Below are 27,533 nucleotides of genomic sequence, written 5' to 3'. Positions count from 1 at the left end.
ACTCTTCTATTGCTGGGTTGTGCACCCTAGGACAACTTATTTTAAAAAACAATATGTGGGTTACAGTGTTAGAGGGTTGAGTCCATGATGTCAGAGTGAAGGTACAGAGGCAAGAAGAGCTGAGAGCTCCCAGCTTGATCTGCAGGTTGGAAACAGAGGGGGGTGGGGGGAGGAAGTAGTGTGTCTTTTGACACATAGCCTCTAACAGGGTCACACCTCCTAATCCTTCCCAGGCAGGCCCACCAAATGGGGACCAAGTATTCAAACATATGACCCTAAGGGGTTTGTTTTCATTCAAACTGACACAAAGGCTCATGTTTAGTGTGCATGGCACCATTCCCTGGACAGATGACCTTGACTGGAAAAGCTGGGACATATCCTATGCAGGCCACTAGCTTGCCTGAATACATTGCTCGTTTCCGACCTCTGGTACAACATGACCAGCTGCATCCAGCCCCTGATGCCTTGACCTCCCAGTCGTGAAGGACCACATTTTGAAGTGTGAGTTAAAACCAACCTTTCTTCCTTACATTGCTTTCTTCACAGAAACAGAAAGTAACCAAGGCCTCCACCAAAGTCATGGGCACATGCCATAAGCTTTGGCGTACACAGGATTGTGGGTTCAAATCTCAGCAGTGCTGTTTGGTCGATGAGTCAACTCTCTGAGTTGAAAATCAAGCTCTCTGAGTCTTAATTTTCTAGTTGTCACCTGGGCTGGAGATGTAGCTCCATGGTGGAGCACTTTGCCTGGTCCAGGTGATGTCCTGAGGTCAACTCCCACTATTGGAAAAATGAAATATTAAGCTTTAGAACAGAGTAAGTACAACCCACTGTCCTTATATCTGCGTGTACCCAACACTGACCCCATTCTCACTGAATAATTATCTTTATAATTGCTGAGGTGCCTAATCAAGTCTCTCACCCCATGAAAGTTGGGTTGTTTGTCTTTCTGTTACTCTCTGGTATGTTTTATATAACACAAATGAGAATCCCTTATCAGAAACAAAAGTTGCAAATATTTTCACCTGGTTCCATAAATTTTGGTTTCTTGATAGCTGTGGTGCAATTTTTTTGATGAAGTCCAACTTCCTTCTTTACTTCCTTGCTCACATTTCTGGTGTATCTCAGGGTCTTTTGTCAAATCCAAGGCCAGTACTTGATCATGCCAAGAGTTAAAATGGTGAGGCTGGAGAGATGGCTCAGTGGTTAAGAGCACTGACTGCTCTTTCAGAGGTCCTGAGTTCAATTCCCAGCAACCATGCAGTGGCTCACAACCATCTGTAATGGGATCTGATGCCCTCTTCTGGTGTGTCTGAAGACAGTGACAGTGTACTCACGTACATTTAATTAATTAATTAATTAATTAATTAATTAATTAATAAGTAAAAGAGTTAAATGGTTTCGGCTCTTCCATTAGGGTGCTGATTCATTTTCCCAGATGCCCCACATGGAGGGATAGGATCTGAGTTCAAAGGCATCTTTCAGTTTTCCACCATCATCTCTGATGCCCCTCTCAGGGCTCCACAACCCACCTGAATTAGGTACAGTCAGGGCGCAGAAGAGGAGGAGAGGGTAACTGGGAGATATAGGTCCATATGGCTGACAGACTAAGGTTCGAACATACTTCCTGGCTCTTTGTAAAACTGTAAAGTCTTTTACATGGTGTCTTGTGATCTTCCCCATGATAGATAGGTATATGTGGGTGGTGAGGGATCAAAGAGAAGTCAACAGCGATGTCTCCGTGTGTCCGCAGAGTCCAAAGGATGTGCTTGGCAGCTGCACTTTCTGCTCCATCTCTAAGGCCTGGGGTGGCAGAGAAAGAAGCCAAGTGGCAAAGGCTACAGTGACTCAGAGGCGCCAGGACAGCGGCCAGCCGAGGACAGACTTCCCAGTCCCTGGGAATCTATTATTTAAACTCCGATCACTCTCTTGAAGTCACACCCATTCAAAAAGCTTTCCATTTATAAGTCACCTTTTAATGGCACATTAATGCCTCCCACCATTTTACTGAGCCCCGAAGTCTTTGGCCGTGCCAAGAAAGATTGAGTTCAGCCTCCCAGGGCATCATGGGAAAGAACTGGGTCAGGGCAAGGCTAAGCCTCACCTTTGCCATCTACTGAATTGGGGATGACCTGTCTGGAAAGCGTCACTTTATATATCTGTTTATGAGGATGACTGAGGATTGTCAGCGATGTCATTTACCCAGACCAGAATAAAATTGTAAATAAAATTTTATAATGGTTATGAAGTCTCAGTTACATAGTGATTAATAAACAGCAGATCATATTATTTGAATATTTACTGCCCATTGTATTACACACACAGTGTCTCTCTACATGATAAAACCTTAAGGTCTAAAAGTTTCTTAAGTTTACACATAATTAATTTTTTTATTTTTATAACACTGGAGATTGAAAACAGGGTGTCACACGAGGCTGTGTTTTGAAATTGAAAGACTGAGTGTGGGGAAAAGCCAAATCACCAAACTGGCAAAAAGAAAACTGCGAGCATGTGTGGGCCTGAAGTTTCTGCCTCCACGGCCATCAACACCCTTCCTTTTGGGTCCCGGGTTACCTACAATCAACATCGGATGTGCAGATAAAAAAAAAAAAAAAAGTAATCCATGTGATTATGTTAAAGTCAGTCACCCGCTGTACAGTACCTGTCCAGTGCTCACAATTTACAACCTCAAAAGGGCCTGGATACCCAAGTGTAATATCCAGGACCAGCACAGCATGACCCACCTGACAGACGGGGCCTCCACCTGTCCCTCCAAACTTCCCAACTCTGTGTCACATCCATGTCTGCAATTTCTGAGGTTTTGTTTTGTTTTGTTTTTTTCCTAAATCCATCAGTAGATTAACCCAACTTTTTTTTTTAACTATGTGCTTTGTTTATATGTTTAGCATCTTCGCTTCAGGTTTAATGATCATCAGCCTCGGGCGGGGACGGGAGATGGCTCAGATGGGAGGTCTGAGGGTCCAGGTTCCATCCCCATTGCTCAGGTAAAACGCCTGGCTCACCTGGCTCGGCATTGTAGTCCCAGCACTGGGGATGGGGGGTGGAGACAGGAGGATCCCGGGTGCTCTCTAGCCAGACAGCCTAGAGGAATTGGGGTGAAGTAAGAGAGACCCTCGTCTCTACAAATAGGATGGAGAGCAAGAGCGGAGGTCAGGGTCTGGCTCCCACGTGCAGGGGCACACACACACACACACACACACACACACACTCCCACTAGGACTACTGACATTTACATCTTACCTCGCCTCTCTGCCCCACTCTTGGCAAAGGACTTGGTCCTGAGGAGCAGCCAAGACGTAATACAAACACACTCAAGATGAGGGTTAAATAAAAGATCTCTGGGATGCTGAAGCATCTGGTGTGGATGTGTCACAGTGAAAGGGGTTTCTGGGGACACCGAGGAACTTTTTATTTTGTTCTGGAAATTCACCCTCTGATGTCAGATCAGGACCCAAAGCCCCACCCCCCCGACGCCCCACCCCTGCCCATAGGTTGATTTCCCAGGGTCTTCATTGGTAGCAAGTCCCCGTCCCTCTCCTTGAATGCCATACCTTGGGTTCCACGGGACCTCTGTGCTACTGCTACATTGGTCTGGCCTCTCTGGAGGAGTTCCTTTGGGGGTCTCCTTCCTCGGCACAGTCTTCTTCTCACCCATTGGGCCTCCGCAGGAGACAATTACTCCCATTGGACCATCAACCCCTGACTGGAGAACAGGTGTTCCATGCCTCTTCACGGCCCTTCCTGATTGGCTCAGTAAGGCAAGCGCGAACAGAGCGCTCAAATAAGGGCCATCAGCACAGGGCCTGGGGTGCAGACCCTGCTCTGAAATGCTGTGCATGAGTGAGCGCCCTCATCCAGTATTATTTCAGGAGCCTTAACGGTTACATCTCAGGATGGAGGGAAGTTGGGAAGGGAGGGAATTTGAAAAGATATTAAATGAATCTAGTACAAACACCAGTCAGCAACCGTTCCTTCACGGCTCCTCATTCCTTCAGTATTTTGGGTCCGAAAATAACATCCCATCCTCCCCTGCGTCTCTTTCTGGGATAGGTCTTAAACCGATGTTTACCTCATGCAGGCATAACATCTATGTCGAGCTGAGCTGTCTGCTTGCTCAAAGCAGCGGTTTGCTCCTGACGTCCTCTCGGTTAAGGTTCCCAAGACTCCCCCCCCCCTCCTTGGGCCTCTGTCTCCAGCTGGTCAAAGTCAGAGTGAGCCACAGACACAGTGGAATCCTTCCCCGTGAATTGCTCAATACCATCTGCCTTTGCTGCAGGCCCCAGGCAGAATGAGCAGTGCAGGGACAGACAGACCATGACTCCATCCGGGTACCATGTGTCATGTGTAGTCTCTGGGATCTTTCTGGCTTCCTAGATAAAACCGTTTCCCTAGACCGTCATTATCTTTGCTGTTTTTGTTGTTGCTGTCGTGTTTGTGTGTGTGTGTGTGTGTGTGTGTGTGTGTGTGTGTGTGTTTGTGTGTGTGTGTGTATGTGTGTGTGTGTGTCCTCTGTAGGTGCAGATGGCTGTGATCAGAAAGTGATGTGAAGGGTTACAGGACACCAGCCATGTTGTTTTCGTTGACCTGAGTGATGGTTGGCTGACTGTAAAATTTGACTATTAAATTGATTGTTTTCATGTATTCTCTCCTCCCTTCTTCCCTTCCTCCCTTCCTTCCCCCTTCCCTCCCTCCCTCCATCTTCCTCACTTTCTTCCTCCCCTTCCATTCTTTCCATTTCCTTCTTTCTTTCCTTCTCTTCCTCCCTCCTTCCCTCCCCTTTCCTTTCTCCCCTTCCATTCTTTCCACTTTTCTCTTCCTTCTCTTACTCCCCCCCAACACTCTCACTTTCCCCTCTCCCAGTGCTGGAGACTGAACCCAGGGCCTTGAAGATGGTAGGAAAGCATTGTACCCTGAGTTACATCCTCAGGCCACTGTTTTCTAGTCACACTTTGGGGTAAGTTGAAATTTGGAAATGCACAATTCCAAGATCTGGGCAGCATGGCGGCGTGTTAGCAGAATACCCTGAATAAAAGCTGGCTGGGTAGCCCTGCCAGCAAGCTCCAGTGCACTCCTGGAAATGGCAACTTTGGAGTAGTGTGATGCCCATGCATCTCTCTCACCAGAGGCTTTGGCACATCCTAAGTCTGATGTGACGTCACACCAGGGAAGCAGGCATTGAGCCCATCCCCCAGGGATAAAGGCACAGATGAGCAGCTCAGAGCAACTCCAAGGTCATCTCTTGAACCCAGTCTTGTGGCTCTTGGCATCCTTCAGCCCTCAACACTAGGGGCTTACACAGCAGCACCTCGCCCATCCCTCAAGCTCTAACCAGTTAGATCCAGATTGGGCAGCACTCAGCTCCCCAGCTGCACAAAAGGACCATTGTTTAGGTCCTGTTTTCATGGAGGAAGTAGCCCATCTCAGCTACAGGAGTCTTAGCCAAACCTCAGGCATGAACAGAAGAAGGGGCTTCTCCCCTCTGTTGGCTGTTGACAGCAGAGTGGCTGCCTTGGTCATGCCAGTCTGTAACAAATCGCCCAGCACCCAGAATCTGCAGCAAAGGCTGTGGAAATAGAAGCCTCTGAATTCCAGGAGTCACATGGTGCCTATTCTGAGGCTAGCCTCCTTCCCCTCCCCCACAGCGCTATGCCTCGGCTGCAGAGCATTTGCACCAAGTATATAACAAGAACAGCATCTTTGTTTGCATTTGACAGACTAAGCCGTTTCATCAGAACAGGATCAGCACCTTTGAGGGCACTCACTGGGGGCCACTGAGTCAAAACCTAATTAAATCTACTGGAGGAAGGATCTCTTGTTGGAGAAAGGGAGGTCTAGGCTGTGTCTTTTGAGAAATTTCTCAGCTTGCGGATGGCACTCCTGCTCATGGGTTTCCCTGGCTAATGTTATGTCAACTTGACACAAGCTAGAGTCAACTAAAAGGAGGAACCCTCAGTGGAGAAAATGCCATCCATAAGATCATGCTGGAAACCAAATTATTGGTTGATGGGGAGGGCCTTGCTTATTCTGGGTGGTGTCATTCTTGGGCTGGTTGTTCTGGGCTCTGTAAGAAATTGGGGAAAACAAGCCAGTAAGAAGGAAGCAGCACGCCCTGCATGGCTTCTACACCAGCTCCTGCCTCTAGGTTTGAATCCTAGCTTCTTTTGATGATGGACTACGATGTTCAAGAGTAAGCCAAACAAACCCTTTCCTCCCCAGACTTGCTGTTTGGTTATAATGTTTCATTGCAGCCATAGAAGCCTTCCCAAGGACATGCACAGTGCAGACAATGTCAGCATTGCCATCGTGCTTGGAGATTCATCAGAGATTAGTCATTTAACTGCTCCGTGAAACACATAGGTCTGTGGCCACGGCTTAATTCCAAAGATAAAGTGAAAAAAAAAATGAATGAAGCTCTTTCCCAAAAGCATGTGTAGAGAGCGAATTTTTTTTTTCTCTGTTCTTTGCATTGCAAAGCTAGGAAAAAACTTGGAAGAAAGGGAAGGATGCCGATTCGGATGCAGACGCTATGGGCATGGGCGATGCTAATGTTTAAGGAAAGAAATATTACTGCAGAGAAGGTGGAGGACGGAGAAGAAGGAGGAGGGTGAAGGAGAGGAGGAAGGAAAGCAGGAAGACAATAGAAGCCGGAAGAGGACCAGAGGAAGAATAAAAAGGGCCCTGGTGCTCCTTGAGTACCTACTGTGTGCGACAGATCTTGTCTGTCCTTACCACTCTGCCTCTGGTGACTTTGTCCCTCCACAGTCCCAATGGGGGCGACTACATCTCTGTGTGTAACCACTGGGTAGATGCTCGTCTCAAGCAGAGACAAAGTGGACTGTCACACTGCAGTAACCACAAAGGACACTTCTCTATGGAGAGACATGTGATGGGAGCTGGCACTGAAAACAAAGTGATGCTGAGGCTTGTTGAGCGTCTGGAAGAAGAGAAGCCCCAGTCTCAGGGGGTTTGAACATGCTTCCCGTTCTGAGCAACACGAGTGCTTCCGGACCCCTTCCCTTTGATCTCCCTTCGCTTCCGGTTGAGCTGGAAGGGGTTGACATCTTACAGCCCATATAATTGTCTGGGTCAATGTTCAGATTTTCCCCAACTCAGCCAGGTCCGAATGTTCCACAGAAAAGCAATAGTGACTGGTTGAGTGCTTGTGAAAGAGAGCTTGCTACTCTTGCAGGAGACCCGAGTTCAGCTCCCAGCACCCACAAAATGCCTGTTTACTCCAGCTACCGGGGATTCCACGCCCTCTTCTGGCCTCTGTGGGCACTGCACGTACATGGCGCATGTACTTACACGCAGGCAAAAATGCCCAAATTTAAAATAAAATTAAAAATTAAAACGGAAAAGAAGAAAAGTGGATTCAAGTGTGTAGAGAAAGCTCCCACTTGCCTTTTTTCGTTGTATATTTTTTTTTCTAGAATTTTCATTTAGGTCAGTTGTGAGGTAGAAGTGAAGCAACTCTCTGGGTTCTGAAGTGAATGTGCCCTTTTTTTTTTGTTTTTTTCTTACGTTACAGCCGAGGGATCATTGACTCCTCCAGGCACACAGCTCTTGGGAAACAGAGGCAGGGACACCAGGCTAGTGGTAGCCTGGTGGTCTGTGTTCCCAACACTGCTTTGACTAATCCAGAGACCGTGCTCTGGACATAGTTACAGTTTCTTACCACTTCCCATCGAGAATGCCACAAACCCTGGATCCAGATGTCCCAGACACAGGAATGAGATGGTATCAGAAACCAGAGCAGCCTTTCCCACATCCCCATGAGCCAACAATGAGTGTACGCCATGGGTCATGATGACCACAAACTCATCAGTGTGACCACCGATCCTGAAAACTCACTCCATGGAACAGGACAGGCTTAGTACTGAAGAAACCGCTCTAGGGTGGACACAAGGAAGAAAGCCACGTGTGGTGTTAGCTGTTTTTCAAAGAACGTCCATAAAATTCATTACTTAAAATAAAAATGTGTGTGTGTGTGTGTGTGTGTGTGTGTGTGTGTGTGTGTGGTGCCTGGTCTCTCATTAGCCAGACTCAAGAATCCACATGTCTCTGCTTCCCCAGTGCTGGCATTACAGGCTCACCACCATGCCTAGCCTTTTAAATGTATGTGCTAGGGATTGAACTTGTGTCCTTATCATCAGAAGGCAAGCACTGAGTGAGCCATCTGCCCAGCCCCACCACTACTTGATTTCAGTGGTCATTTGCATGTGGCCCATCACTGACAACAAGGTCAGGAAAGTGTGGGCCGAGTTAATCTTGTCTCCTTGTAACATTTATTTTTTTGTAAATAAAGTTTTATTAGCACGGAGCACACTTACTCTCCTACGTGGTGTGTGTCGGTCTATCTGTGTGGAAACGAATGTGCGGTTGCAAACAGAGACTTGCAAAATCTAAAGTGTTCTCTGGTTCCATGTAGGGAGCAGTGTGTACTGATGCCAGGCACAGACCATCTTATTTCCAAAGCTGAAAGCCATCTTAGAAGTTTGCTCGATTCAGATGTATTTAAGTCGGAACCAGTGGGTAAACCTTAGCGCCTATATGTTGGGATTTTCTAAGCTAGTGTATTTCATTGTGTTTAAGTGAATTAGTTTTTAGGAATACGGTTCTGTGAATTTGAGAATTGTCAGAATCTTCCAGAACCATATATATATATATATATATGTATATGTATATGTATATGTATATGTATATGTATATGTATATGTATATGTATATATATACACACATATATATACCATATATGTGTATATATGTATATACACATATATATACACATATATGGTATATATATGTATATACACACACATATATACACGTATATATGTATATATACACATATACGTGTATATATATGTATACATATATATATATGTATATATATGCATATATGTATATATATATGTCTGGCATATATGTATATATATGTCTGGCAATCACTGGCAGAGGCTGGGAAGTGGGTCCTCCTTGGCTGACTGTTCTGAAGTCCCCACCTCTCCCCCTCACCTTTCTCACTGAGGCTGGGGCTCACTCACTACTCATCTTGACACTTTTCCTAGAGTCCACATAAGCTCACCAGGAGTGAATTCCTTCTTGGAAGAGGCCAGATTAGGTTTAGCTTTCGATTGCTGCATGTTAGCTGAGGAGCCGTGGTGGGGAGGGCCCTGGGATAGGACTCAGTTTGTACAACATATGCCTAGCATGAAGCACAAAATCCTGTACTGGATCCCCAGAGCCATGTGAACTAGGTAAGACAAACCTGTGAGCTCAGCAGGAACACACGCACACGCACACACACACGCACACACACACACGCACACCACATATGAGAATATCTGGGGGAAGTTAACAGGGAAGCATTCAGCCAGTCATGGTGGTACATTTGCAATCCCAGCACACGGCACACAGTGGCAGGAAGATTCCAAGTTTGGGCTGAGCTGAACTGTTAGTGAGTTCCAGTCCAGCATGGGTTACTGAATGAAATCCCCTTTAAAAAACACCACATCCCCCAGGAAGAAAGAAAACACTATGGCCTGTCTACTTACAACACCTGAAGAACCGAGAGTGCCATCCATCAATTGAACCAGTGTGCTCTTGGTTGAGATAAGGAAACCGAGGCTCTGAGGAGCATGGGTCTGGCTCATGATAGCACAGTGAATGGCAGGAACAGCCTAGAGCCCAGGGGGCCCTTCCCCCTACTCTGTGGTCCTTTGCCATTGTCCCATTGGCTCTTACCTATGGGAATTCTGTGGGTAGCTCAAATATCACTTGTCTGTAGTGACTGTATTGTAGCCTCTTCGCTACAATGAAATGCTGGAGTGAAAACCATCAATAGTAAAAACCTTCTGCCACAATTAACATGCATATGTGCACATGCGCACATACATACATATATACATACGTGTACACACACAAACACACATGTTCACACACGTACACATATATGTACACACATAAGCACACATCTACAAATGTTCACACATGCATACCCATGTGTACATATATACACATGTACACACAATTCACACATGCACACATATGTACACACACAACACATGTGTATGCACATTCACACAATGCATACACACATGTACACATACATACATGTACACACACATTCCCAATGCACACACATTCACACATGCCTACACATGTGTACACACACACATATATACACGCATGCACACACATGCACACACATGCACACACATACACACATTCACACATGTATACACTTTCACACATGTGTACACAATGCACACACACACACATCCACACACATGCACACCAGTAGAATAAATGAGAAACAGTAAAGGGTCACCTATAACCTTATCAACACAACTTCACCACTATATGAAATTCCTTGAACACAGCAACCACTGATACCAGTTGAAGCAGCCCAACTGTACGAGACATACATCCAGCCCCATTCATGAAACGGTCACCAGTGACATGCTTTTTGTTTTTTTTCCAAACACAGTCAAATTCAGTTTCCCCTTGGAGCATCCTGCATGTCCAGAATATGTAGGAAGAGAGAAAAAAATCTAAAAAGGGTTGGGCTGAAAGCTGAAACAGGTTAGCTTCTAGGTTGGGGTAATTATTGTTTACTTACTACTACTACTAGTAAGTAGTAGTAGTTACTACAGGTAGTAATAAGTAGTAGTAAGTAGGAGTAGTAGTATAGTGGGTTTGTTGTTGTTGTTGTCTTCTTTTTTGTAACCTAAATGCAAAATTTTTCAAGATTCGGGGCAGGAGCCTTGCCTACAAAGTACTACTCAGTCACTGGACACAATTAAAGAGCACCCACCTACTTCTGGCATCTTTTAGAGGGAGCACTCAGTTGCTGTTGAACCCACCAACCAAAATCTTTCCCATCTCAGTTCTGGACTGATTGGATGAATCAGTACAGCTCTAGAAAGACACCCCAGAGGATCATGGGATATTGTGAAGGGCTAGGAGTTGTGCCTAATGACCCGGGTTTCTGAGGATTTCTCCAGTCTAGTGACAGAGAGCATCTGGGATGCGGAAGGAGAGCCATGGAGAGTTCCAGCCCACGTATGTTCTCAACTTCCAGATAGAATGGTGCAGCAAGGGGAGCTGGCTCCAAAGCCTTCCAGCACGACTTGAAAAGCTACTTCAGGGTTCACATCAGGACCCAAGCAAAAGATGATACAGCTCTGACCAGCCTCTGACTTATGCAACCAGAGGGGGGCAGGGGAGAAGGCTGAGTTGTTCATTGTTATGCAAATGAGATGCAAAAAATCCCCGAACTCCAGGCGCCCCCTCCAACAGTGGCTTAAGAGAATCTCCCAAGATGCTTCTGCCACATGTGCAAGACATTAAAATTAGTCTGAACTCATCTGAAGAGCCTTTCTGACATTGCCATATGTGGGGAGTGGGGCTGCCCCTCCCATTCGGCAAACATCTTAAACTATTTTCAAATGATTTAGGTTCACCAAGACCTAAAACGTATTTTTCCTCCTTCTGAGTACCTTTTTAAGCCCCAGAGTATTTTGTAGGGAATTCAAGCCACATGCTTACACTTGACTCTGCTACATATTGTTTTCTGAGAGTCATTTGATGTCCAAGCCGACTTTGAGAAATATATATTAAATGTAGGAGTATATAGATACTTCTCTCTCTCTCTCTCTCTCTCTCTCTCTCTCTCTCTCTCTCTCTCTCTCTCTGTGTGTGTGTGTGTGTGTGTGTGTGTGTGTGTAGACAGTATTAACATTACAAACGGGCAATTGTCTAAAGCATGTAGCATCCTTTTCTTGCTGAGAAGTCGCTTTGCAAACTGTCTCTGAAGGAAACATCCTTTGCTTATTTTTAAAACAACTTGTTTTCTGAAATATATATATATGAACTCCAAAAGTTTCTCTGTCTTGCATTTTAACTCCTTCTGAGCTCCATGATAGGTAAATATTTTCTTCTATTCTATAGGTCCCTGTCTTCCTGTAGGTTATTATATTTGTATCTTTGTGTGCATGCATGTGAGTGGTGGGTGTTTATGGGGGCTGCACATAGATGTGTGTGTGTGTGTGTGTGTGTGTGTTTGTATAGACCAGAAGTCAACCTTGTCATTCCTCAGACACTGTATATCTTGTTTTTGGAGACAGTGTCTCTTACCAGCTGGTACAAGACATACCCAGAGGACTCTGTACCTGCAGACAAAAAAGATCCCAAACAGAACTCACATCGCCACCTCCATCCACACAGATGTGCATGCATACAAGTCCATCCTCAGCAGAAGCACTGCAAATATTTAGTTATCCTGGCTGCTTTATTACTACTACTGCTGCTACTACTATTTTGTATTGCATTTATTTATTTAGCCTGTGTGTTGGGGACAAGTGCATACCACAGCACGCACGGAGGGGTTAGAGAACAGTTTGCAGAAGTCTGCTCTCTTCTTCTCTGCGTCGTGGACTTGGGGATCAAACTCAGGGCATGAGGCTTGGCAGCAAGTGCCTTTACCCGCTAAACCCTCTTGCCGGTCCTCTCCTGATATTATTAAGGACAAGAGGGAAGAAGGGTAGCACAGTCACAGTCCTTAAAGACCCCCTGTGTTCCTTGCCAGCAGAGTGGTGAGCTTACCTCCTGAAAGATTTCACCAATGTGTGGGTGGATTTGGTTTGTCACAAGGACACCCAGATGTTAAGACAGAGGGACAGGAAGCTGTATCTTCCCAGGCTCTGGGTGGTAGGCCAGCATTCACCCCCCCACACCCCCATTAACACTACCCTTCAAAATAATATTTTGCATTTGATATATCCTCCAGAAAGAGGAAAACCTTGCTATGGAAGCTGCTGGGCTGAACCTGAAGGAGACTAAAGTGAACCGAGGGCAGAAAGCAGATACCTGATTTCATCCCTGTGTGGTGATGAGGATTTCAATTATCGAAGTGAGGAGTGGAGTGGGGGGGTCACTAGGAGCTTGGGGTGAGGGGCACTGGGGAGATGTGGGTCAAAGAGCATACTTTGGGGGACACAGCCTCATAATGATGTTTTGTGTTTCTGAAAACTGATTTAGAAGACACTATTCAACAGGAAACATGGGGGGAGGCAAGGTAGAGAAGAGAGAATACCATGGAAACCTCTCAAAACTGACCCCAGCTGCCCAAACCCATGGTCTCCTAAGGCAACCAACAATGTTGGTATATTATTTATTTATCTTTCCAAAAATGTTTGATGGTCGCATGCACACACACACACACATACAGATTCAGAGAGAGATACATTAATACAATAAGTGTGTTGTCTTTCTTTTTAAAATATGTGTGTTAATATATTATGAATGTTGTCTAAATACTATTCCATTATGTTAGCCTTGTAGTTTATGGTCCTGGAGATAGAACCTAGAGCCCCATGAATGGCAGGCAGGTTCTTCTGGGTGCTAAGCAAGCCCCCCCACCACCACCACCACCACCACTGAGCTATTCCCTCAGCCCTCTTTGAGAGACAGTTTTATTTTGTTTTGCAGTAGAGTCTCACTAAGTTGTCCAGTGCGACCTTTAGCTCAGGATGTAGTCCAGGTTGACCTTGATTTTTTTAGCTGCCTTAGTCTCCTGAGAGAGCCTGCAGTGACAACCTGCAGCCCCAGACCCAGCTCTGCAGCTCCAACCTCAACTCTCTTATTCTTATTAACCACCGGTTAGCTTCCCAAAAGGGCGATTACAAGCAACCCTCTTGTTATTTTTTTCTAGATCCAGTATAAAATCTTTACTGAAATCTGACTCATTGAGAAGAAAAGAAACCTTCTATTTCTAGAATGATCTGTGTTCATTAACATTCACTTTCAATGTGAGACGGGGGTCCAGTCCGGGATTGGTGGCTTTTGAAGCTTCACCGGGCTTCAACGGGCCTTCCTGGGTCTCTGGATGGAATTCAGGCCCTTGCTTTCTTTAATCTCCCCTAAGCTCCCCCTATTTTGCCTTGGACAGGACTCTCCTGTTTGTTTGCAGACTCTGGGCAGCTTGGCAGCTTGTCCTGCTGGAGGCTGCCCCTCCGCCATCAGGTTCGCATGCGTCCCATTCTGCTCCAGCCTCACCTCTCCCCTCCGGTTCCCATGGGGACTTCTTAGGTTTTAAAGGGACTGAAAAGGAAGATCGAGGTGGGTGGAGCTAAAGACGGAGGGTTCCAGAAACAGACTGACTTTATTTATGGAGATAAGCAAGCTTTTGATGTGTTTCTTGACTGGGCTTCCCGGTCCCTTCAGAAATCGTGCAGTTTCTACTGTAATCAGTGTGTGTGTGTGTGTGTGTGTGTAGAAGCTGATGGTCCAAACCTCTTCTTTCTCAATCCCTCCCTCTTTGCTTTTGTTTGTTTGTTTTTGTTTGTTTGTTGAGACAGAGTCTCTCACTGAACCTGGAGCTCACTAACCAGGCTAGTCTGGCTGATCAGTAAGCTCCAGGGAGTCCCGCTACTTCTGTCACCCCGGGACCGGACTGGGATTGCAGGTGCGTATAACCACACCTGGATATACACCTGGTGTGCTGGGGGATCTGAAGTCTTACACTTTATACAACAAGCACTGGGGCATCATCCCAAGCCCCTCTTGCAATCTCCAGAGCCTAAGCTTCTGCGCCACCATCACAGAGGTCTGGAGGCCTATCATGGTTCCTGACGCATCTGACTCAAACCTCATTTTTTTAACCTTTCTCTGCCTCTGGGGGTCTTTCTTGCCCACACTGAAAACTGATTTTCCCATCATCCGCCTACTCCGCCTTATATTTTCCGGTACAATTTCCTTCAAATAATCCCTTGCTCCCTCAGGCAATCCTGGAGACTGGGGTTGACATCTCTTCTCTACCCACACAGCCCCCTGCCACCCCTTGAAGTCTACCTCGACATGTTTCCCTATTTCCTTTCTCCAAAATGGGTCGTTTTCCAAGGGGCCTTTCCACACGATACCTGTTTGGGAGAGCTAGTGTCTACCAGGGAGTCACTTTTGGACTTCACAAGCCTCGGCGTTTTTATGTGAATTTAGATGGCTGGAACACCCAGCTGCCACCACGGCGGATTCATGTGCTGTTGGCATGACTGATCTGCCAACAAAACATCAAGAAGTTTATGGGTTTGTTAGAATTACATGGCAAATCTTGGAAGGATTCTCAGAGTTATGTAATTACTGGAAGGAGGGAAAAGGCCCGGTGTGGGGTCTGTGTGTGTGTGGGGTGTGTGTGTGTGTTTCCTGCCTCTTTGCTTTCTTCTTTAAGAAAGAAGTGGGTACGGATCTTAATACAAAGGAATGTGTGAAAAGCAGAAATGTTAACAGAGCTGGGGCTTTTGGACGACTGCTCAGGAGACAGAGGTCGAAGTGCGTTCAGCTCAATTGTCTGTGTTCAAGCGCTGACAAGACGGAACAGGCCTCTAGCACTCAGACTTCTGGCAAAGCATCAGGCTGGATGCTTCCTTCTCCTGAAGAGGCCATAACACACATCCCGGGCTAAGTTCATTTCTGAATGGAAAGGAGGAGCAACCGACGGCTGCCTTCTTTTACCAAGGCAAAGCCTCCCTCCTCGTGATGGGGCCTGGTCAAGGCCCAGGCTTTACCGTGTTGTGTTCTGAGACAGGTAAGGCATCTGAGAGTGCACATGACAGGAGCTCAGTGACCATTCATGAATGAGGAGGAAGATCTGAGTTCACACTCGGATCTCAGAGTCTGTGGTTACCATGGTTACTAGACACAAGGCTCGGTGGAGTCCATGGGGGTGGGGGGAGACTTCAGGTGAAAGTAGACATTTGCCTTTGCATGGATGCTGGATTCATTTTGGGCACAGTGAGGGTCATGTTCAAAGTCTGTCATGAGAGAGTGACAGAGAGAGAGCAAGCAAACAGAAGGGCGGGGGAGGAAGAATAGTTATAGCAGTGAGTACTTAGTCCTGGTATATGGATCTGTCTTTCTGTAAGAGGTTGTGTCCCCGGCTCCTGGCTCCTGTACCTTGGCCCTCCCAGGATGCCTTCAGTCTCCCCCCTGTGAATGTGATTCCCAGGTCAGCCAAAGATTTGGGCAGAGTTTATACATGCCACCTGGGCGCGTTCCCTGTCTGGCTTCTTCCTCTCTCAGGGGGTACAGATCAGCGCCTGCTTTTTAGGCTTCGAGCCATGAGAGTAGGAAACTTACACTGTAGAGTTATGTCCTCCCAGATGCTCAGCACCTCTGGACCTTGCCCTCTACCGGTTGCTGTCTTGTGCCTCTAAGCTTTACTGCTGTTTTTTTTTTTTTTTAAATGTGTTAAAAGCAACTGTTGTTAACTACCAGAGATGATCTGTCTGTCTGTCTGTCTGTCCATCCATCCATCCCCACCATCCCCCATTCATCTATCAAGTCACCTTTCTTCTTTCTCTTTCTACCGATAAATAACTTACACTATTTACTATCTGTCATTTATCGGTCACTTCAATTACCAGCTAACTGTTAGCCAATGCAAGCCTGTGTTCTTCCACTTGATTCTGATTTTACACCATAGCAATCATGAAAGAAAACCGAATCATCTAGAGAAATCTACAGCCGTGAGGAAAAAAAAATAACATTGTAAAATTTGAATGTACTTAATTTTCACAATGCCACTGTGGTCCAGGATTGATTGCCACACCGTTTGAAGAGAGTGGAGACTCTGGCCCTGTCAGAAGTCACAGGGTCCCCCAGAAGCCCCAGGCTGCTGTATCTGGCCCTTCTGCTCTGAGTTTTCTCCTATCATGGTCTGAAAAGGTTGATTACCCAGGTCCATCTGAACATCACAGAAAGTGTAAGAGAATAAAACTTTACTCTGTTTTGCTCAGGTAAGTCCCATGCTCTTTGAGTTTTTCCAGTGACAACCTTGACTTTAGTCATAAACAACCCAGGACAATTGTTCACCCTGCTGAGTCAGTCACACACCACACACACACACACACACACACACACACACACACACATAGAGGAAGAGAGAGCAGGAGATCACAGGGGACAGTGATAGTGGCTAGGCACGGAAAGAGTTAATGTTGCTCTGGCCATCAGACACGGGCACAGGGCACAGACCTAACAGCATGAGGAGCTTGGAAATGTTAAGCTGCCAGCACAACCATGGAGAAGAAATGAGTAGACATGAGGCACTGTAAAACCTTCCTGTGCACACAGGAAGCAGAATCAGCGTGGACTCGCCCCTGTGGGTTCCAGGGTGGTGTCTCAGCATCCTCCAGGAAAGGGCAATACTGATGAGGAATGCTATGACTTTTACTCTCTAGCCGTTAAGCGAATCTTAGTGTTCTGAAGAGTTCAGAAGTACAAACAAGGAGAGGGAAGAAATATAAATACTGCCTCCAAAAAAAATCACAGTTATGCCGGGTAGTGGTGGCACATGCCTTTAATCCCAGCACTTGGGAGGCAGAGGCAGGCGGATTTCTGAGTTCGAGGCCAGCCTGGTCTACAGAGTGAGTTTCAGGACAGCCAGGACTACACAGAGAAACTCTGTCTTGAAAAAAAAATCACAGTTATTTTGGCATATTAATAACTTTGTCTGTTCCTTTTTGCTTATTTTCTGTGTGTGTATGGTTTTTCTATGTATGATGGTTACCCATCATTTCACCCCCTCCCCACAAAGGTTCCATAGCACGCTTACTGTTTTGCCTTGTTTCTCTACCGTCTTTAAGGCTTTAGGGATACCTTTCAGTAGGTATGCATGAGTTTTAAGGTAGAATAGAGACACCGTGGGATGGCTCAGAGGGCAAAGGCGCTTGCTGCCAAGCCTGATGACAAGAGTTCAAACACCAGGTCCAGCATGGTGGAAAGAGAGAATCAAATCCTGCAAGTTGTCCTCTGATCTCCATGTGAGCACTGTGATGCAGGCTTGTGTGTCTGAGCGCACGCGCACACATACACACGTGCTCTAAATCAATGTCACTTAAAATTTAAAGATGAAATAGTAAGCTATTCGATAGCCGTCTCCCACTTTGTTGATTCCATTCACTTATTATTGTTATTATTATTTATCGTTACTGATATTCCTATGCACAGTAATGTTGAGACAGGTTGGCCTTGAACTCACAAACCTTCAGCTTCACGCTTCTGAATGTTGGCATTACAAGCGTCCGCACCACACTGGGCACCTTAGTCTTAAGCATCGTGTTAGTGTGATGGTTGGAGTGGTTGGAAGCCAAGGGCTGGGTACACGTTGAATCCTCAGTGGACTAAACTATCGGCGAAGTCAGGTCTCCCTGAGCAGACTGACAACAGGCATGCCTCCCTCGGTCCTCCTGGAACTGTGCTTCATGGGACTCACAACTTCCCACGGGTTGAGGGGTCTGTGGCATGGGTAGACTGTTTCAGTAGAACCTTCCTCTGAAGCTACTCTGCAGACACATAGACCTAGACGCATTACACTTTGCACCCCGAATCTGCTTCTGTGGACACCCTCCTGAGGAGCAGGCATGCTTCCAGTGTGCATAGTCCTAGTCTTGAGGTACAGCAGGGAACCCTATGTTGATGGAGGCTCAGTGGGGCCTCAGTGTGTTTCCTCATGTCTTCCGGTGGCCCCTCATGATACAATCAGGCTGGCAACAGAGGAGCTAAGGATCGAGCATTCAGACAGACTGAGTCACTATGAAAGCATGCTCTCTCAGACAGAGAATAGAAAAGATATTTAACTGGCGGTTTATAACTTTTCAAATAGTCTATAGGGCCTCCATTGATTTCATGCACCGGCTTTGCCAAATACTTAGCCAAACCATGTGTAACTTTTGGCAAGTTGCTTGGCTTTTTCTGTGCCTGGCTAGCTCTAACGTGAGCCAAAAAAATAGTTTCTTCATTAGAAGAAGTTGGTGGGAATCAGATTAATGTAGACTATTTACGTTTGTGTGTCTTGTACACAGGAGAGACACTGAACGTTTATTATTTGCGTAATTATGTTTTGTTAAATCTTGGGCTCTTCCCGGTCTCTACAGACCTAAGGCTAACTCATTGACCACATTTTTAATTGAATCCTTGTGCACCTTCATAATTATTTCTTTAGGGAAAACAAAACAAAACCCTCTTTTCACTAGACAGGAAATTTTCAGGTCAAAGAGAGCACACTTTTCCAAGTCTTTTGATATGTTTATGAAGGGCTTCCAGAGTGAGATTGGCTGATTATATTATTCATCAGGTATAATTCCTCGGCTGTTGAGGCTATCCACACTAAATTATCGAGGTTGTTAGTGACATTTTCAAATCTAAACTCTTAGCGGGAGAAAGAAGCCCTGAAATGAAAAGCTGGATTAACTCGAACAAAAACTAATTACTAGCAGGAAACCCAAAAGGTACACAATGGAGTCAAGACAGAACGCGGAAGCTCTTGAGTCCGCTGTGGGCTGTTCAGTGTGGTGGGCGCCCCTTGGAGAGCGCTGGAGCTCCCTCCCACCCTCCCCTAACCTCGGTTTTGCAGCAACCGGGCGTTGCCTCGCTTGTCTTTCTCTTGAGAAATCAATTCTCCTCAATGATCAGCTGTCCGCCCCCGCAGCAGGTGGATTTGGCCAGGGGTGGGGAGCAGGTGTGACTTCCTTTTTGTTAGTGAGTTCTGGAAAGGCACAGAAACCCGATGGAGTCAGGTTTGGGGTTTAGGACCCCCGGAGGGCAATATAGCTCAGGCATTTTCAGCTGACTCGCATCCTGTCCAATTTCCACTAGGAAGCAGGGACAGGGACAGGCTCTCTGTTTCCTCTTCCTCTTCCTCTTCTTTGCTTTGCTTTGTACCCAAGGAACTAGCCTGTGTTGGTTGCTTCAATGAGCGCCTTGCTTGTTGGCTTCCAGAAGGGTTTAGCAATAGGAAGCATAAGGAGGAGGCGGGGGGGGGGGGGGGGGGGGGGGGGGGGCGAGCACGGAGATTAAAGTCAGTGTGGGTTTCCTTTCCAAGTGGGCACATCTTTATCTATAGCTCTCCTGCAGCCTCAGTTTGTGCCACTCTTGGAAGACTTGACAGGCCTGAAGGATGCTAGGTACCATGGTGACTCTACTCTTAGCTGCTCTTAACTTTGTCCATGAGGTTCTGGAAAACTCCCCGCTTCCGACTGAGCATGCTCTGTGAATCTGGCCAAATCCCAGGCGCCCAAACCAGCTTGCTGCTTCTAGCACTGAGTTTCGGTGTGCGATGTTTCTGATTCACGGAGTCTCCAATGGGATGACTTAGGTGATGGACGGCTGGGACCGCCAGGGGACTGAGTAAGCCTGTCCCATGTGGTGTCTCCAGCAGAGCAGGGTTGGGACCGTCAGATTTCTTCCACAGTAGCCGGCTGCTCTGACTCGATCATTGCATTCTATCTCAGAGTCACCTCGGAGTCATCTAGAACGCTCACTGCGGGGCACAGGGCCACTGGCTATGGGCCACAAAAATATGATAAACGTAGAGGATCTGAGAGGAACCCATCTCAAATTACAACTCCTTTGTTTTGTTTTAAAGAGACGTTCTTATGTAGCCCAGACTGGCCTCAAACTCACAGAGGAGGAGGATGACTTTGAATGTCTCATCCTCCTGCCTCTAACTCCCAAGTGGTGGGTGGGGTTACAGGTGTATGCCTCCATGCCTGGTTCATGTGACATTATGGATGGAACCTGCGACTTCTGCGTGTTAGGCCAGCGCCTTGCCCCCGGACACTCGGCATCTCCACAAGTTGCTTTGAGAAACAAGGTACTGGTGAAGTTAACTGGGAGTGGTCCCAAATCACTGTTCTCATCCAGAGCTCACTGGTCTTCCTTCCCGGCTCTAGATAGACTTCTTCACGGTGGCACAAAGACCCACAGGTGAGGCACTCCAGCTAAAAGCACGTTAGCTTTCCTGAAGGAAATTCCGGGAGACTCTGAGCGACTTCTCCAGAGCAGATCCATCACCAGGGTAGTGGCAGGAAGAGTTACTAGTCCCAGTCAAGTCACGTGAGACAAACTGCCAGGAAAGCTCCAGAAGAGCTACTGTAGAATCCAAACTGTGAGGGGGTGGGTGCAGTGTCACAGGAACTCTGCCTATTGTTCCTTCGCATTACAGGGGAAGGTAGGCTCTGCCACTTTAGGTAGAAGGGCCTCTGGGTGCTGAAGACACTTCCATACTGCTACTGCTTAAGACAGAGATAGTTTCCATAGGTTTGATGATGTGTGAGGACGACACAGATTTCTTTCAACTGGTTACAGTGGCAACAGACTAAAGGAGGCAGGACATTTGAGAGTGTCCCAGGAGTACTAGGAAGGGAAAGGGGATTCCAGTGGAATTAAAGCTTGACACACCAAGAGTTACCACTCCAGCAGGGCAGCCTAAACCAGTGTGACCTCACGATTTCTGACTGAATGAATAGTTGGGTAAGGACCTACTATTTTTTTTTTTTCAGTAAGATTTCAGTATATTAGGCACAAGGGCAACGGGTGCTTCAAAATCCTGCCACCCAGCATAGAAAATGCCCCAGCATCACAATACATTTCAACTAGAGGCTGGAGAGAGGGCTCAGGGGTTAAGAACACTAACATCTCTTGGAAAGATCCTGAGTTCAAGCCATGGTGGGGCAGATCATAACCACCTGTAACTCCTGGTCCAGGGAGCTCTACTGCCCTCTTCTGGCCTTCTAGAATATTGCATAAAAGGGGCGCATAAATCCTCACACAGATACACATAATAAAAGTGAAAAACAAATAGATCACAATTAACAAAGAGTGGATGCATTAATTAATTATTCTTGATGAATTGATGGTTAGCTTGTTAAATGGAGTTTGGGTATACTTAAAACTAAAACCACCTAGCACTTAGAAAGCACAGGGCTCTGCTCTGAAATGTCCTCACATACACTCAGAAACTAGGACATAGAAAAGCTTCCCAGGGTCTAAGCACGTTAGGAGGCTCCTCTGGGCTATCTGTCTGAACTGAGCTTGCCTTGAGATAGGAAGATGCGTGTGTTTGTGTGGGTAGGGGTCCTTAACCTTTAGCCTGTTGCACTACAACAGAGGAGAATTAGTATTCATGCAAAAGGCATCACGTGATCTGGCCTTTGGCCTGCAGAGCTCACACAGACCTTGGAGATTAGCTCAGCTTTCCCGCATATGCTTATGCAACCAACATTGTGGGAAGAAAATCGCTGGGTTGTGTAATCTCATTTCGTTTCAAATGAACCTCAGGTACAGGGGCAGCTACTGAAACCTTCAGGGAAGCTAAGGTTCAGAGAGGCTGAACACACTTGCCCAAACTCACCCAAACTTGCTCAGCCTGAGGGCAAAGGGTGTTATAAGCCAGTGTATGAGGCTCTGTCCACTCAGCTTCTCAACCACACAGTCCGAGTCTATACAGGAGTGGCCACTGGAGGAACAAACACAAAAACTGTCATCAGAGCTCGGGGCCCCATGTCTTTTGAGGATCGAGAGCCACAAGAGTGTTCTGGCCAGTTCCAGACATATCCTGTAGCCAAAGATGTGTCTACTTCAGTTGATAATTCCTTCTGAAGCCCTCACATACGAAGTCAAACGCGCCCACTCCCCCAAATCCTGGAGAAAAAGACTTTCACACTAATGGGAGTTGGAGCTGGCTCTTATCTCGAAACTTCAAAGAAAGCCTCCACTTGACATCTCCCTGCCCTGCTCCACAATGCTGACATGGCGACCTGATGGAAAGGAGCCCTGTGTCCTCCCTTTGATCCCAGGGCAAGCTGGGCAATCTCTGGTCTTCCAGACCTCACTGGCTCCGTGTCCTGACTCTATGATATTTATGGCTTAAAATCATGACTCCCCCCCCCCCTTTGCTTGTTTGGTTTCACTCCATCACCACCCCAGGGAGTGAGAAGTGGGGTTTCAGAATCAAAAGAGTGTGCAGATGAGCCCTTTGGCCAGCTGGGTGGAACTGGTTCTGACACTGTTCGATACTTTCCTACCCACACTTCAACACTTCAACTCTAGCAGCTGCCCAAGGTGTGGTTTTAATCTGGGGGTCCTCGGTCCCTTCTGTGATAAAGAGATAGCTATAGGCTCGTGCTCAAAGTGTGTCCATAAGGACCAGAGAGATGGCTCTTTCAGGGGACCTGAGTTTGTTTTCCAGTACCCACCTGGCCAGTTCATATGTGCCTCTAACTCCAGCTTTAAGAATCTGATGCTGTCTTCTGGCCTCCATGGATACCTGTATAATTGTGATACGCACAGACATATACACATACATTTTTTAAAAATTTATTTAAAAGGATGCACGTAAACAGTAAAATCTGAAAATTATTTTTTTTCAGAAGTTCACAAGGTTCCCAGAACGCACACTGAATTTTCTAGGTAGGAGGGTCCCCAGTCTTAGGTTGGGAATATCTAGGGACCCAATGATGAATTCTCTGCAGAACAGCAGCCATGAGCAGTTCTAGCCTTTAGGCCAGTCTGACTTGGGATCCTTGCCACCGACTCTCCTCATGACTCAGGTCCAAATACTTCAGTTCCATGACCCTCAGTTTATCTATCTATACAATGGACATATTTCTATACCTCATAAAGTTTCAAGGAAGATTCCAGGAGCTGATGCATGGAAAACGCTAAGCCTGTGGGTTATTGTTTGTGAAGGCTTTGCCTGCAATGACCTTTATTTAAGCCTGACTGCTTGTCTGTTCTGATGCTTCCCCAGTGGTGGGAGCCTCGCATGCTTCCTGGTTTCAGTTTCCTCATCTGACAAATGGGCTGATCTGCTTTGCAAGGCAAGCACTTTTCCTACTGAGCCATGTCTCTAGATCTTGCAATCATTCTGTTACATGGCAAACTTTATGGGACTTAGGTTGGGGGTCTCCGACATCTGCAGGGGATTGGGCTGTCTTGATCTTCCAAGAAGAGTAAGGGTAATAAGCAAGGGTGAGTTATGAGCTCCAAATACTTTAGTGGGATAGATAATATTTGCTAATATTTCACAAAATTCATCAGGTCAGATATTAAAAGCTGCTTTTCATTAAAACAAGATAGAAAAGGATCTCAAATCACAGGGGAGGGAGAGGGGCTCTTGCACTGAGCTAATACGCTAATCTGAGTCCATGACCCCAACTTGGCATGGCTAAGCAATACCAGAGCAGGTCACAGGGCAAAGCTGGTGGGGTAAGAAAGACATCCACAAAGGTAGAAACGCTCGCCAGAGTGCACAGAGAGTCTATCCATTCCCACAGAGCAGAGAGAAGAGAGTCTTTAGTTTGGCTGGCACTGATGTACAGAAAGAATAAACAGAACCTCAAGAGACTCTGCAGCCTTGAGGCTGGTGACAGCCACCACAGTCAGCATCCTGTCCCTGTGACACCTTCATCAGCTCAGCCAACCGATGGGGACAGGTTCAGAAAGCCTTCAGGTGTCCGGCATCAGGATCGAGACCCTTTCTCTCTTCTTGAGTTCTTGAACCCTGACGGAGTCCTTTTGTCTCTGTTCTTCACACAGGAGGGAAGATGGAGCCAGATGAATCTGGGCAGAGAGGCAGAGAAATGAGCCAGGTGAGGAAAGAGCTGTCAGGGGACAAAATTTAGGGACCCTTGTCCACCGAGTTGCAGAAAGCAATGGTTTCTCCATCCTGTGCCGTCGGCAGACAGTTGCCTGGGGTTGCGGGCTGATTTATGCCTTGCAGATTGCTGCTGGTGGTATAATTCATCCAGAGGAGTAAGGCTTAGGTCAATATATATTTAAGTAAAAAGGTTCTACAGAGCCCCAAGGGGACAGGCTGGGAAAGGAGCCTCCTACTGCCAGGAGTGTAGAGGCTAAGAGAAGCAAGTGTTGGGGAGAGGGGAAGGGAGGGAGACACAGAACCAGAGAGGCTGATGGAGGGAGCTCCCGGGTCCCCATGGGTCTTTTGGCATTCACTTCCACTTCCTTGACTCTGTGGGTACAGTGTGTTCAAGCACAGGTGTAGTTAATGTACTTAACACATGTATTAGGCATGTCAAGTGGGCAACAGACACTAACATATGTGTGTGTGTGTATGTATGTATGTATGTATGTATGTACCTATAGCAATCATAATAGATGTATTATGAGCTGCCTGTCTCTTTATCTATGTCTGGTTTCCTTTCTGATGCCGTTATAAAACATACTGGCCAAAAACAACCTGGAGAGAAAACGGTTGATTTTATTCTACAACTCTCAGGTCATGTTCGCACCATTGCTGAGGGAAGTCAGGTCAGGAACTCAAGGAACCTGGAAGGCTGGGAGCTGATGCAGAGGCCAAGGAGGGAATGCTGCCTACCTGGTGGCGCCTTTCTTATAGAACCCAGGACCACCAACCCAAGGATGGCTCTACCCACAATGGTCTGGGCCCTCCCCCATTGATCACTATTAAGAAAATGCCCTACAGTCTTGCCTGCATGCCAATATGATGAAGGCGTTTCTCAGTTGAAGTTCCTTCTTTCCAGATGATTCTAGCTCATGTCAAGTTGACAAGAAGACTAACTAAGATATCTGTTATCTATCTATCTATCTATCTATCTATCTATCTATCTATCATCTGTCTATCATCTGTCTGTTTGTCTATCCATCCATCTCTCATATCTATCTGTCTATCTGTCTATCTATCTATCTATCTATCTATCATCTATCATCTGACTATCTGTCTATCCATCTCTCATATCTGTCTTTTCATCTATCTATCCACCCATCCATCCATCCATCATCCATCTCCGCTATCTATCTATCCATCTTCTATCATTTATCCATCTATAAACTATCTTTCATGTATCAATAAATCATCTATTATCTGTCTGTCTGTCTGTCTGTCTGTCTGTCTGTCTCTATGTGCATCTATCTCTGTGTCTCTATCACCTATCCATTTGCCTGTCTATCTCTTTATCTATGTGCAAACGTCCAACGGTGCTTTGTCTGTTCTGCACACTGAGGACGCACAACACAGAACCAGTTGCAGAACTTCGTTTACTCTGTCTTGCCCTGCGTTTCAAGGTTGCCTACATGTGGAGGGTGCAGCGGGCAGGAGTAACACTGAGACCCAGGAGAATTTCATCAGCCTCAGTCTGCAAACCAGTTCACCTTCCAGCCCACGCTATTGAGCCTCAGACTGGAATACCTGCTCATTGCTTCTGTCAGTGTGGATGGATGGAGCTGTCTGGAAATTTCCAGACAAATTCTGGTGCTTCTTATCTGAGTTCTGCTCCTGGAAGTTTCTAGAACTAAGACACATGCACCATCTCCGTAATCTGAAATAATTTCTTAAGTGGCAAAATTTTTTTTCTTTCTAATCCCAATGCATTAGGCTACTCAGAACCTGGGAACTGACTTACAGGGCACTGAGCTGTGAGTGTGACCAACCTCATTTCTCCTATGTGAATCGGGTAAAAAAGAAGCCAGAATCACAGAATCTATCCTTCCTGCGTGCACTGTAGAACAGGGATGACAGAACATTCTAGAAGCAGACTGATAAACCCAGGGCCTAGCTTGTATTCTGCCTGTAGCAAATACAGGATGGCAGGCAAGTGAAGCTCGTGGAGCACTGGGAACAGATTTATACGAAGTATCACCTGCTTGTCACTTATCTAAAATTGAACCCCGACTGAGTGCTCCACACTGCATCTGGAAATACTGGGGTCCAGTTGATAAGGGCTTGGGATAAACCACAGGACAATGGGAATTGTAGGAAATGAATAGACTCCATTACTTCTAAGCCAGTCCTGGCCACCTGAGCAGACAGCACTACAGCCACAAAAAATAGGCAAGAGGGATGAACAACCCCAGGGGCTCTGTGATCCACACATTAAACTCATGTGCCTCGTGGATGCGGTGAGATGGACCTCGTGGGCAACAGGGGTTTTTCAGGAAGGGAAACCGGGGTCTAGATGTCTTTGTCATTCATGGGTGAGTTCTCATAAGAAACCGACTGGGATCGGATCAATAAATATTCCTTGCAAAAAACACAAAGTTAGGAAGTGTCTTGTCTGGTTGTTTGGGCGCGGGTGGGGGGGGGGTCCCATTTGAAACCACCACAGGACCAAGGTTCCACCCCCACCAAGGTCCCACAAGCCTCTGCGACTCCTCCCGAATCCTCATCCGGTCCGGAGACCACCTTGAATTGTATGGTTTTAGAGAGATGGCCTTGCTTACTCAGTTTCCCCAGATGCTCCACCTGAAACCAGGAAAACTCAAGAGAGAATTAGCCGACCTCCTGGAGCCATCCAGGATAGTCAGGCTTTTTTTTTTTTTTTTTTTTTTTTTTTTTTTTGAGGGCTTTGCACGTCACTGACGCTCCAGACTCTCAGCATGCGGTCTGTGTAACAAAGGAGACCAGCCGCTTCCCCTAGTCCCTTCTGTAGTGTTGCTCAGCTAATATGCACTGTCTCTGGCTGGCTCCTGTCTCCTCTTAGACCCTTGCCCTCCACACCAGGCGTCTTAGGCTGATACAATAGTCAGCAGACAAATGCCATTACCGGCCGCTCTGTGAGTCTCTACTTTGCGGCTGTGTGACCTTAACTAGGCGTCTCCGCTAATCTCTCTGACCCTGATCTCTCCTTTTCTCAGCGGGAGACGAGAATATTTACCTGTAACAAAGCTCTCTGAGCCCCTTAGATAAAAAGCTTTGC

General features: G+C 46.5%; 1 protein-coding gene and 1 long non-coding RNA gene across 14 annotated transcripts in view; both read left to right on the top strand.

Annotated features, from left to right (window-relative positions):
- LOC143437455 (uncharacterized) overlaps nt 1-2,198 on the top strand; it is a 17,149-nt gene extending 14,951 nt beyond the window's left edge. Inside the window, exons 3-4 of the long non-coding RNA XR_013106919.1 lie at nt 323-501; nt 1,754-2,198. This is a non-coding gene — a long non-coding RNA (uncharacterized LOC143437455). The remainder of the gene's footprint in view (nt 1-322; nt 502-1,753) is intronic.
- Nucleotides 2,199-14,037: 11,839 nt separating this feature from the next.
- On the top strand, nt 14,038-26,874 carry LOC143437671 (uncharacterized). 13 transcript variants are annotated; one of them, XM_076922612.1, is made up of 7 exons: nt 14,203-14,488; nt 15,252-15,604; nt 16,613-16,814; nt 20,552-20,671; nt 20,751-20,784; nt 24,397-24,449; nt 25,903-26,874. In XM_076922612.1, exons 4-7 carry the CDS (start codon nt 20,564-20,566, stop codon nt 26,125-26,127), a joined length of 420 nt encoding a protein of 139 aa, XP_076778727.1. In that variant the 5' UTR covers nt 14,203-14,488; nt 15,252-15,604; nt 16,613-16,814; nt 20,552-20,563; the 3' UTR covers nt 26,128-26,874. The 13 variants fall into 13 exon arrangements, 6 of the variants coding, with proteins under 6 accessions (XP_076778727.1, XP_076778726.1, XP_076778728.1 ...); XM_076922611.1 differs by having other exon boundaries at nt 15,248-15,604; XM_076922613.1 differs by lacking the exon at nt 15,252-15,604.
- The last annotated feature ends 659 nt before the right edge of the window (nt 26,875-27,533 follow it).

The sequence above is a fragment of the Arvicanthis niloticus genome, chromosome 24, assembly GCF_011762505.2.
Source record: "Arvicanthis niloticus isolate mArvNil1 chromosome 24, mArvNil1.pat.X, whole genome shotgun sequence".
Taxonomy (NCBI): Eukaryota; Metazoa; Chordata; class Mammalia; order Rodentia; family Muridae; genus Arvicanthis; species Arvicanthis niloticus.
The sequence above is the reverse complement of the archived record's forward strand: the minus strand, read 5'-3'. Positions and strand labels throughout refer to the sequence as shown.